Source organism: Trachemys scripta, chromosome 4 (assembly GCF_013100865.1).
Source record: "Trachemys scripta elegans isolate TJP31775 chromosome 4, CAS_Tse_1.0, whole genome shotgun sequence".
Lineage (NCBI taxonomy): Eukaryota > Metazoa > Chordata > Testudines > Emydidae > Trachemys > Trachemys scripta.
Window position 1 is genome coordinate 81,004,942 of NC_048301.1, and position 12,627 is coordinate 81,017,568.

General features: G+C 42.3%; 1 protein-coding gene across 3 annotated transcripts in view; it reads right to left on the reverse strand.

Annotated features, from left to right (window-relative positions):
- CAPRIN1 (cell cycle associated protein 1) overlaps positions 1-12,309 on the reverse strand; it is a 93,548-nt gene extending 81,239 nt beyond the window's left edge. For 2 of the 3 annotated variants that reach the window (XM_034769705.1, XM_034769703.1), the window contains exons 1-2: positions 12,156-12,309; positions 11,621-11,826 (exon numbers count right to left, since the gene is read on the reverse strand). In XM_034769705.1, the coding sequence (XP_034625596.1) occupies positions 11,621-11,824 (204 nt within the window). In that variant the 5' untranslated portion in view covers positions 11,825-11,826; positions 12,156-12,309. The other variant, XM_034769704.1, reaches the window with a different exon arrangement.
- Positions 12,310-12,627: the final 318 nt, after the last annotated feature.

Consider the following 12,627-nt stretch of genomic DNA (forward strand, 5'->3'; position numbering starts at 1 on the left):
ACTGTAATGTGCTTGTGGGGGGGGGGGGGTGTTCACTGCTTAACTCCTATGGCTCTGCCACAGGCCCTGCCCCCCACTCAACCTCTTCCCACCCCCTCCCCTGAGCCTGCCCTAGCTTCTCCCCCTCCCCTCCAGAGCCTCCTGCACACCATGAAACAGCAGATCTGGAGGTGCGGGGAGGGAGCTGATCGGCGGGGCTGCCAGTGATCAGGAGGCGCTGGGAGTGGGGGGAACAGATGAGGGGCTGCTGACTTATTACTGTGGCTCTTTGGCAACGTACATTGGTAAATTCTGGCTCCTTCTCAGGCTCAGGTTGGCCACTCCTGGCCTACTCAGTCATAAAATGCAAAATTTTGCCCCCAAAAAAAAAAAAAAAAAAAAATTCTGCCATGAACCACCATTTAATTTGGTAAGCTGAGTTTTAACTATTAGAAACAAATGTTCTTATACAGGGCTTCTCCATCACCACAAACTGGAAGAAAAGTCATTCCTGTTTAATGCTACTTTCTCACAAAGCTTCCAGATATTTAGTATGCCAAGGTGAAGCCAAAGGAAGGCAGCCTTGCCCTCTGCAATGCAGCGGAAGAGCCACTCTGTGATAATGTGCATTTGGTTAAATGGGATTCTAAATGCAGACTAAGTGTTACCTCTTGGTAGTTTTAGACACAGTCCAGAAGGTCACCTACTGCATTAGGCTAAGATACTACTAGATAAGAGAAAGATAAAGGTTTACAAAATGACATCTTGATTTACTCTGTTAACTAATATCAGCAAGAAGTGCTATAAAGTAACTGCTGTAAGAATTTTTTGCTTAGCAGCCCGACTGCAGTATCCCAGCAAAATGAGATGTTTTACTGATTTTTTCCCTGTACAATCTTATCCTAAGTTCTCACACACAATGTGCACTCTGAAATATAAAAGCACAAACAGCAGAAAAATTTAAGAGGTAAATGAGAGGAAGAGTGATCCACTAAACAGATCACAGGACACAGTCAGTAGATCCCAGTTTTAGTCCTTGATCTGCCATTAACTCACTGTGACCCTGTGAGATGGGATGTAAAGCTTGGATGATCAAAGGACTATATTGAACAATGTGCCAAAGAATGGATGTTTGGGACTGTACATATGAAATGGATTTCCTGGAAATAGCTCAAGGGAGGTGAATACAAATTCCTTAAGTCCAGTTACCCAAACCCCAGCCTTTTGAACCTATGCCCTGAGAAGTGGGCCTCTGTCTGCTGATCACCTGTCATACAAGGTCAAAGGCCAAAGCTGTATAAAGGAAAGACTGAACTAGTTATGATTGTTCTGGTTCTGAAATGGTTGTGAACTTACTTTTACAGGGAAAACCCAGTTGTGGGTCTTGAAGGACTATAACCTAACAGAGGCTGGGCTGGAGTGACCTCTGGTAAGCTTTAAGCAGGCATGTAGGTTCTATTGTTTAATTTTTTCTCTAAAATACTTGTACTTTAAGAATAAATATGCTTGCTTAGGAAAACCTGTGTAGCAATCTGCAACTGCTGGCAAGTAAAGTGCAGATGCTGGCCAGTTTAGGCAGTCTGGCTTGCTGTGGATGTGTAGGCAGGGAACTACATAGCCTGAAAAAAACACCCTGGTTAGGAGGGAGAGACATGTAGGTCTCCACCCAAGAAAGGGGACAGTTGAGGAACCAAGAGCCTACAGTAGGTGCCTTGGTGGACCACGAAGGAAAAATACAGGTGCAGTTGCCCTGAACTGAGTCAGTGCTGTTGGCCAAAGTCTGACTGATCTTTTTCAATATTGAGTTTGTTGGCAACTAACTAAGATTTAATTTTCATTGTGAGCCATCACCCCCTTTAATTTCACTTCAACTTTTCTCAAGCAAATTCCTTTTGGGCTAAAATTTTCCATGCTTGGTCTTGACCCAAAGGCATGTTTATTTTTTAAATAAAACTATCTTTGTCTTTTCTGAGTTATAGATGTTCTGACTGACATTGTTTTGTAATTCAGATAGATGAAGTCAGAATATTTAAAAATTGACTTGTTATATAGTACTTATTCAAGAGGGAAAAACTTGACTTTGATATAAAGAGTTTATAAACGAATGTTTAATATTTTCATGCATGCGCTTTAGAATGTTCCCCAACTAACTGCCTCTTCAATTATGTGTCATCTTAGTGATCTAGCACCACAAAGGCATCTTGAAAGTGACTACAAAGCACTTTCCCCCATTTCTTAAAAAAGAACCAGGAAAACTAAATGCAAACAAACATTCAAGTGAAATGAAAGTTGAAACTGAGCACTCAAAACTTCAGAAATTCCAAGAGGCACTGTTTTCCCCACTCCACAACTTGGCTAGGTCACATACAGGTTTATCTATTCCTGTTTTCCTTGTACACAATAAATAGTCGATCACTCTTATTTAATTTATATTCTAAAATAGATAGGAAACGCAACAGGGTCACATTAACGTCGTAATAATATTTTTAGCTTTTGGATTTATAATGTGCTCCTGAATTTTCAGCTTCATCCTTGTTTCTTATTCAGAAACTGTAAGTGTTTAGAATTTGAGGATTTTCTCAATGTACTATATTAGAAAATTTAAGTGAACTCTCTCTCATGTAAATCTGAGTGTCGAGCACTTAACACAGCTTTATAAAGAATATCAAAAGACATTAAAGTGATACTAAACTGAATATTTACCATCATTTAAATTAGGCCTGTCGATTAATCGCAGTTAACTCACATGATTAACTCAAAAAAAATCGAATTGGGATTGTACTTCTTGTTCAGCCAATTGCTAAGACAAACAAGTTTGTTTACATTTACAGGAAATAATGCTGCCCTCTTCTTATTGACAATGTCACCAGAAAGTGAGAACAGGCATGTGCAGGACACTTTTGTAGCCAGCACTACAAGGTATTTACGTGCCAGATATGCTAAACATTCATATGCCCCTTCATGCTTCGGCCACCATTCCTGAGGGCATGCTTTCATGCTGATGACGCTCGTTTAAAAAAGTGTGTTAATTAAATTTGTAACAACTCCTTGGGGGAGAATATTATGTCTCCTGCTCTGTTTTACCCCACATTCTGCCATATATTTCATGTTATAGCTGTTTCGGATGATGACACAGTACCTGTTCAATTTAAGAACACTTTCACTGCAGATTTCACAAAATGCAAAAAAGGTACCAATGTGAGATTTCTAAAGATAGCTCCAGCATTCGCCGCAAGAATTTGAAGTGCCTTCCAAAATCCGAGAGGGATGAGGTGTGGAGCATGCTTTCAGAAGTTTTAAAAGAGCAACATTCCGATGCGGAAACTACAGAACCCGAACCACCAAAAAAGAAAATCACCCTTCTGCTGGTGGCATCTGACTCAGATAATGAAAATGAACGTGCTTTAGTCTGCACTGCTTTGGCATTTTATCGAGCAGAACCTGTCACCAGCATGGACGCATGTCCCCTGGAATGGTGGTTGAAGTATGAAGGGACATATGAATCTTTAGCGCACCTGGCATGTAAATATCTTGCAATGCCGGCTACAACAGTGCCATACAAATGCACGTTCTCACTTTAAGGTGACATTGTAAACAAGAAGCAGGCAGCATTCATTATCTCATGCAAATGTAAACAAATTTCTTTGTCTGAGCTATTGGCAGAACAAGAAGTAGGACTGAGTGGACTTGCAGGTTCTAAAATTTTACATTGTTTTATTTTTGAACGCAGTTTTTTGTACATAATTCTACAGCTGTAGCTTTAACTTTCATGATCAAGAGACTGCACTATGCTACTTGTATTAAGTCAATTGAAAAATACTATTTCTTCTGGTTTACAGTGCAAATATTCGTAATAAAAAATATAAAATAAGCATTGTACACATTGTATTCTGTAAAAATAATGAGGAGTCCTTGTGGCAACTTAGAGACTAACAAATTTATTTGGGCATAAGCTTTTGTGGGCTATAACCGACTTCATCAGCTGCACGGAGTGAAAAATACAGTAGGCAGGTATAAATATATAGCACATGAAAAGATGGGAGTTGCCTTACCAATTGGGGGGGGGGGTCAGTGCTAATAAGGCCAATTCAATCAGGGTGGATGTGTCCCATTCCCAACAGTTGATAAGAAGGGGTGAATATTAACAGAGGGAAAGTTACTTTTTGTAGTCTAACGAGGCCAATTCAATCAGGGTAGATGTATTCTGTGTTGTAACTGAAATCAATATATTTGAAAATGTGGAAAGTATCCAAAATATTTAAATAAATGGTATTCTATTATTGTTTAACAGTGTGATTAATCGCATGATTAATCGTGATTAATTTTTTTAATTGCGTGACAGCCCTAATTTAAATGTAAAATCTCATTTTATTTGAATTGGTTTTTAAGAACATTATTTGTTCACTCCATTAACTGGAAATATCTACTATCTTAGGTGAATAAAATCACACTAGAATATGCAAGGCAATACATTTATGTGTCTTAAGGATACCAGTGATTTACCTACTAATGCAGATTAATCTTACTGGGAATTAGTCAGTAAATTATTTGTGCAATGGTGACCGAATATACCTAGATATTTTGTAAGTCTTCCTAGTGGATGAATTCCCTATTGCTAGAAAATTTCAGTGCAGAAATACTAATACAATGCATTGTCTACAGTACTTTTATTCCAATCTGGACATCCCTAGTCTTCTATCCATACAATCAAGCCAACATGACCTGCACTTTTGTCTTACCATTTTACTTGACTTCTCCAGCAATACTTACTTCGTGCTTTAGGGCAGTGGTTCTCAACCAGGCATATGTGTACCCATTGGGGTCTTCCAGGGGGTACATCAACTCATCTAAGTATTTGACTAGTTTTATAACAGGCTACATAAAAAGCACTAGTGAAGTCAGTACAAATTAAAATTTCATACAATGACTTGTTTATACTGCTTTATATACTATACACTGAAATGTAAGTACAATATTTATATTCCAATTGATTTATTTTATAATTGTATGGTAAAAATGAGAAAGTAAGCATTTTTTAAGTAATAGTGTGCTGAGACACTTGTATTTTTATGTTTGATTTTGTAAGCAAGTAGTTTTTAAGTCAGGTGAAACTTGGGGGTACGCAAGACAAATCAGACTCTTGAAAAAGGTACAGCAGTCTGGAAAAAAACTGAAAGCCACTGCCTTAGGGTATGTCTATACTACAAAGTTAAGTTGACATACAGCCAACCACGGTAATTACTTCAATTTGTAACGTCCACGCTATGCTCCTTCTGTCAGCAGTGCACGTCTTCACCGAAAGGGCTTGCATCGATTTAACTAACAGTGTGGGACATTGTGGGGCACTGACAGCCTGACCCCCACTGCCCTTGGCTATCAGCCCCTGGGTGGCAACAGGCAATGTAAACAATTCAGTGTCTACACAGACACTGAATCAACTTACGCACTACCCCTTTCAGGGAGATGGAGTTATTAAGTCGATGTAGTTAATGTAGTGGGCAAGTTATATCGGCGGGAGGGGCATTTTAGGTGTAGATGCTTACAGACTGAAGTCGACATAAGGCAGCGTTAGTGAGTTCTACTGATTTGAGCTACCTTTTGTTCATTATGAAAGTACAATCTTACTTGGTTTTCACAGTCCTTTAAATACACACATTAAGTCTAGCCAAAGGACTCTTTCAGTCATCAATAGCTTAATCCAGAGACAAAACATAAATATGATATTTTAAGAGTCATCTAAAGGGGGAAGCAGTCCAGACAGCTGGATGCTCTAAAATATTGTGGCAAACACATGCTTCCATCAAAGGCAAAAAGTCAGCAAAATTACTTACATTAGTAATTAAGATATTTTGCCCAACTCACAGAAAAGGAGTCTATTTTCTCTTCAGAGCATGTAGAACTAGTTGTTAGAAGTTATATCAAGCATTGAGAGAAATAACTTCTATTCTATTAAAAATCTAATAGTTATAAATGAAACAATGAGATGAAACAAGGAACTTATTTTTTTACCGGTACGAGAGCTTAATTTTGAGGGTTGGAGCTGGGACTTAATAGGTATCCAAAAATCAGTATATCCATGCTGCCATTTGGAGGTTCCAACACAAACAAATTCAGCTGTGGTTTCACATAGTCTGCCTCCACTCACAATTTCACTACAGAAACCTCCAGTCATATTTATTACAACTAATTTTGAGTTTTATTTTAGATGACATTTCTTTGAGTCTGGTTCCTTAAAAAAAAAAAAATGCAGGGACTGGGCCCACCACTCTGAACATGTGTTGTGCAGTAACAGTGCTGACTAATATGAGACAGGCCATGCTGGATATGAGTAACAAAAGAAAGTAACTTGGAAAAAAGAGAACAGTCTCAGGACTGATTTAGTGTTATCCCACAAAGAAACAAGAAGACAGCCCTCCTGACAGAGCATGCAACTGCTTCACCAAAAGTACATGGAGATCAGCGAGAAGAGCCTTTGATCACCAGAGGGGCCTTAAACCTAGCAACAACGGCTGCTTCCATAAAACCTCTTCAGAAGAAACTTATCACTATGTCCTAGTATAGACTGATTGTTAGTCAGATCTTTCATGCAGCAAGTCTAGCACATCTATCAAGAAACGGAAGCAGAGAGATAAATACTATCTAAAAAGTTAGGCCAATCTGAAATACCCACTTGATGTATTCCAATGGAAATTCCTATGTTACTGAAAATGGTAGAACCATCCATGAAATATATATTGGCAAACATCACTAAAATATTTAGACTCATTTACAGTTTGGCTACAAGACAAAGTTGCAGCAATTTAACTTAAATCTGTTTTAAAATTAGTGCTAACCCCAGGATGGCCACTTATTTTAGTTTAAACCATTTCCCATTCATTTCAACCAAGCCAAATTAAGGTTGGTTTAAATCAAAAAGGAGTGTCCATGTAGCCGTTTGCACTGGATTAACCAAATTGGTTTTAAACCTACAGTTGTTAAACTGGTACAGCTTTCTCATGAAGACAAGACATTTATCAGTTTATAGAATATGGTTTTAATACAGCATCTTTCATATTTTTAAGCATTCTAAAGCTTCATAAGACAATGGCACAGTTAGCACAGCACATGAAGTTTGGTTGTGTGTGGTATTAAAGGTGAACTGAAAGGGAGGAAGTAATTGGGGCATTTCTCTCCCGCCCAGGTTGTAAAATGGAGACAAAGTTTGCTCTCACCCCTCCAACCCTTCCCCCCCCCCCCCACAAAAAGCTTCTGTATTAAAAACACAAGAACAGAAATTGAGATTTAGGTCTAGCTTGCTTTTCCTGGAAGACTATGAGTAATTACAGAACTAGTAGGATTTTAATATCACACACATTATGCAAGTGAAGTCAAGAGATGTTTAAGTGATTTTTATTCAGACTGTTTAAAACTTTTTTAAACACCTATTTAATTCAACTCATAAGCAGATGGAAGAAAAGACTTTAGACAATAGAACGTCCCTTGAATTAAGCCCTAAGGAAGGTCTTAACACATAAGAGACCTTCAAGAAGTCCAAAACGAAGATTCTCCATTCCCGATCTTTCTTAAAGATAAAACACACCCTCAGGCTTTCTTTATACATCTAAAAGGACAGTAACCCAGTTTCTTCTATCCCCCTTTAAACATGTACCACTTAGGCTCTTTGGAACTTTTCTTAACACTAGTTCTGAAGCAAACTGAAAACAAGAAGACTGAAATATAACTAGCAATTTAGTATAAACACCTGTAATTACTATGGTTTCTAGCTTGAATTATTTTCAACATATTTTGAACAAATACTGTATTTAATTCCAAAATTATTACTACTTGAGTTTAGCAACATCATTTTACTCTTACAGAACCAGCTAATGAAAGTGAGAAACTAAAAAAAATTCTCTGAATCAAGATGTAGCATTTCTGATTTCTACAGCAAAACAGCATTTATTAGACCACAAGCCACACTTACTATTTAAGATTTAAATATCTAAAATTGCACAGGCTCCAACTGCACAGGTCACCAAATCAACAGTATTTTTACTTTGTTCTTAGCTAATAAACATTCAAAACTTAACTCCATTGTCCTCCTAGATCAGTGGTCTCCAAAGTGGGGTGCGCAAGAGAATCCTTGGGGGTGCTCGGCAGAAGGAGTGCTTTTTTTGTTTTTGTTTTTTTTTGTTTTGTCAGGCGGGAGTCCAAGCAGCTTTGTTTTTGGTTTTTTTTTTGCGCTTCAGCGCGGCAGGGGGTGCATGCTCAAAAAATTTTTTACTGATAGGGGTGCACAATCAAAAAAGTTTGGAGACCACTGTTCTAGATGAACACCTGCAAACTCCTTTAGTAAAAGCATTCGATCTTTCACATCAGACGTTTTCACATTTAACGTTTTTCATCCACTTATCTCTAGACTCTGTATAATTTCTGATCTTACCCTTTACATGCAAAACATCTTCAGAAATTTAGATGATCATACAACTACTTTTTTTTAAATACTGCATTTAAGCATGTGATCACAAACAATACATAAGCACAAATAAATATTTCATATCTAGCCTCTGTCATTTCCTTACTTCTGATTACTTAGCCATGCAATCTTCAAAACTTCAGAGAATATGAACACCTTTGTTTTTTTTAAAGATGGGGGGGAAAAAAACCATAGTTTAACAAATTGGCTTGACACATCCAAGAACCATTTATCCTATGCACATTATGAGGTCTGCAGCAAGACTTCAGAGTTGTGCAGAAGCTCTTGTCCCCTTCACACACTTTCATCACTGTGCACAGTGCTAAGCTAGCTATGCACATACAACCTGACCTTAACTGCACACTTCGTGCGCAACAAGAAAAAAAGCAAAATATAGTGCTAATACACAATTTATCAAGTCAAAAGCAATTCACACCACAACCACTCAAAGGTTCTTCTCCTCTATGAGGGAAGTTTCCATGCCAAGTTTCAGAAAGTAATAAGCAGTTATAATGAAATGCTCATGACACCTTAATTAAAGCAGTCACTACTGCTCTCCATATATAACCACAGGTATAGGGAACTAACGGAGACTAAGGAATTCACAAGCTAAAACATCCCAAATTACATGCATTTGTATCAGAATTTTGAGGTCTTCTACTTATAACTTTCTAATTTAAGATACTCTTCATAGAACTTTACCAGAAAGTCCATTAAAACAGTGGTTCTCAACCAGGGATATGCGTATGCAGTGATCTGCTAAGGGGGTACATTAACTCATTTAGATATTTGCCTAGTTTTACAACAGGCTACATAAGCACTAGCAAAGTCAGTACAAACTAAAACTTCATACAATGACTTTTATACTGCTCTACATACTATACACTAAAAAGTAAAATATTTATATTCCAGTTGATTTATTTTATAATTATATGGTAAAAATGAGAAAGTAAACAATTTTTCAGTTATACCATGTGATACTTTTGTATTTTTATGTCTGATTTTGTATGCAAGTGGATTTTAAGCAAAGTGAAACTTGGGGATACGGGAGACAAATCAGACTCCTGAAAGGCGTACAGTAGTCTGGAAAGGTTGAGAGCGACTGCATTAAAAGACAAACACATTTGTTAAAATGTAAGTTTCTTTAAAACTTCAGAAACTGCTGCATATAGACAGCAACAGGTAAAAGTGACCAGCAAAGGCAAAAATGCTGTACTTGTGCAGTTTTTGCTTGTTTTAGGGTAGAAGGGGGAGAAGAGCTCTTCTCCCCACCTCCCTGCCCCCCACTCCTCTAATTTTTAACTGAACATTCAAGTTGTATCCACCCCAGAAAATTAGCAGGTTTATGATATTGTTTCACTTCCTTACTTTGTCTGAAGTTTTTTTATTCAGACCATTTACAATCTACTTATTTCACTTAAAACACCTGGGGAAAGTTTTAAGGATTGATTGAAAATCTCCAAACCTTCAGTTAAAGACTAAGACTTTGTCTACACATAAGCTTGCAATGATTTAACTGTTTAATATCACACCTTTGCTTATACAAGTATAAGTCTGTCTACAGGCAAAGTATGAGAGAACTCCCCTGCCACATTTTAAAGTCATACAAAAAGCCTTCCCTCTCTCTCTCTCTTTAAACAACACTTAACGTTCCTGCTATTTCCTACAGGAAAAAAAAAGCAGTGCACTCATGCATACAGGTGTAAAGCAGGTACAATTTTTGGCCCCTTTGCAGGCCACCTTTACAGCCTTATTATAGTTAATTCATAGACTAGACTACTCATATTTCAAGTTTTGTTTTTAAATAAAAGTGAAACAGAAAATTTCATAACTGAATTCATGTTTTATTTTAACATTAAAAACAAAAGCAGAATTAAGAGATTAACCTTCCTGCAGGTCAGAATTTTTTGGTAGCATCCCAAGTTTTAACCTGTAAATATAATGTTTTCTCAAGTACATCACCAAAACGCCAGAGCTTTTATTGGGGGAAATAACCATTCAAACTTGTGTTTTGCTACTGCGTCCTACTACACATTTACCAATTAAGCTCTGTAGAACAGGGTCACTTGCGTGGCACGTTCCATCTGACACACAGCATCATGTACACAACTGGTACCATAGAAATGATAAGTAGCCACAACACCGTCATTCTCCTTAGGCAACCCAGACCCTCTGAGATTAACTGATGTTCCCACAACAGACACCCCAAGAGTCAGAGTCAGGGCCAGGGCTGTTGTATAATATCCTGGACGCCTTCGAGTTTTGGCTGCGATACCCATACAGAGGGAGCCTCCAGGGGCTGGGAATCTCTGGTAGGGTGGCCGGCTGGACCCGACTTTGTGCTGCCAGTAACTGCTCACACAATGCAGCTGCCTCGGAGAGGCTGAGACTGCCTCTCACCGCCGCCATGTTAGCTTCAGCCTCCATGTGCACAGTCGGTGAGCCCCACCAACTGCAGATCCTATCGCCCCGCACCCCCCCAGCTCTCTGTCCCAGGGGGAGAGGGTCGCTACTCCATGGGGCGGTTACAAGCCCAATTCATCCCCCCCGCAAAGGCTGAGCACGCAAAGACCCCGGCCCACAGGAACAAAGGAGTGGGGAGGTGGGGGCTGTGGTTCACCGCACCGGTGTCTCACCGGGAGCTGGGACACCGACCGCGACTGAGAGGACGGGAAAGGGGGCAGTGGCGGCCCCTCCTGCCTGTGTCCGAGCCCAAACAGCGCCATGAGGGGGACGCGCGTCGCCCCGCGCAGGGCTTTGCGGACAAAGGGCTGCGCGCCTCGGCCAGGCCGAGCAAAAAAGGAATTCTCCGGCCGCTCTTCTGGAACCTTCCGGCGGGAGCCTCCGCCGGGCCCACACCGGGAACGCCCCGAGCAGTCCCGCGGCAACTCCCAGGGGACCAGGCCGGCCGGGGCAGGAGCACCGAGACCCGGGACCTCGCTCCCCGCACAGCGGGCCACGGGCCGGCCAATCCCCGCCGTGGATGACGGGGAAAGGCGATTCCGCAACCCCGGCGTGAGACAGAACAACAGGCCGCCGGGGAGCGGAAACTCCCGGGCGGGGAAGGGAACCTAGAGACCGAGAGGGAAAGTGCGGCCGCTGAGTCCGGGGAGGGCTGGAGCAGAGGAAGCCAGAACACGGGAAGGGGTGGCGGGGCCCAGGCGGGGGTGCGGGGAGCTACGGTACCTTCTTCTTCTCCAGGTTGCGCAGTTTCTTGTCGATCACTCCCAGGATCTGCTTCATGGCCTCGGTCTGCACCGAGCTGGTGCTGCCGCCCGCAGCCGCTACCACCTGGGGGGGAGCCGCTGCCGGGGCGGCCTCGCTACCCGCCGGCACTGGCCCCACTTTGCCGCTGTTATTCGCCATAGTGCTGTTGGTAGCCGAGGGCATCTCTACAGGCGAGAAAAGAGAGCGCGTTAAGGGGGATGGCTGGACGGGCCGCCGGAGGGGACACGCGGGAGGGCGCGCGCGCGCGCACACCCACAACCTTCCTCACCCACCCCCCAGGACGCGCGTCGGAGCCGCACCTGCAGGCGCGCGCCCAACGATCTCGCCACCAAATCGATTCGGCTCTGTCCGCCTGCGACGAGGGCGCTCGGGAGTCACGTGACCAGGAGCCGCCTGGGGCCGCTCGCCCCCTATCCCCGTTCAACGGTCACTCACGGAAACCCTCCCGACCCCTGTGTCTGGAACCCTTCGTCGTCACACACACCCCCCTCACCGTGTGTGTGACTGTCCCAAGGGGAGGGGGCTCAGTGCGCTGCGCTCTCGCTATAGGGAACGGCCGCCTCAGCCCACTCCGGCCCCGCCGCCTGCGCCGCTCCTGCTACCTCTGCACCGAGTTACTAAAGGAAGAGACAAGAGCGCGCGCGCCTGAGACAGGCAGGGCCGGGTTAGGAGCGAGCGATGGGTCCTCGGCGGGAGGGGGTGTCTTCGTAGAACGCCTGAGCAACTGGCCGCTCTGCGTTCCGTAGCGGGACGGGCTCAGGTGTGCGGCGCGTCCCCATCGTGCCTCCAACAATCCCCTCCCAAATGCTAAAGCCTTCCCGGGCCGGGTCGTTCAGGCGCGCGCTGGTCACTTAAACCCGGCACACAATGGGAAGAGCAAGGGGCTCTTGGAAGGACCCAGCGGGAACGGGCCGGGCTTGTTGGGCAATGAAAGCTCTTCCCTCGAGCGACAGCTCGGCCCCGCT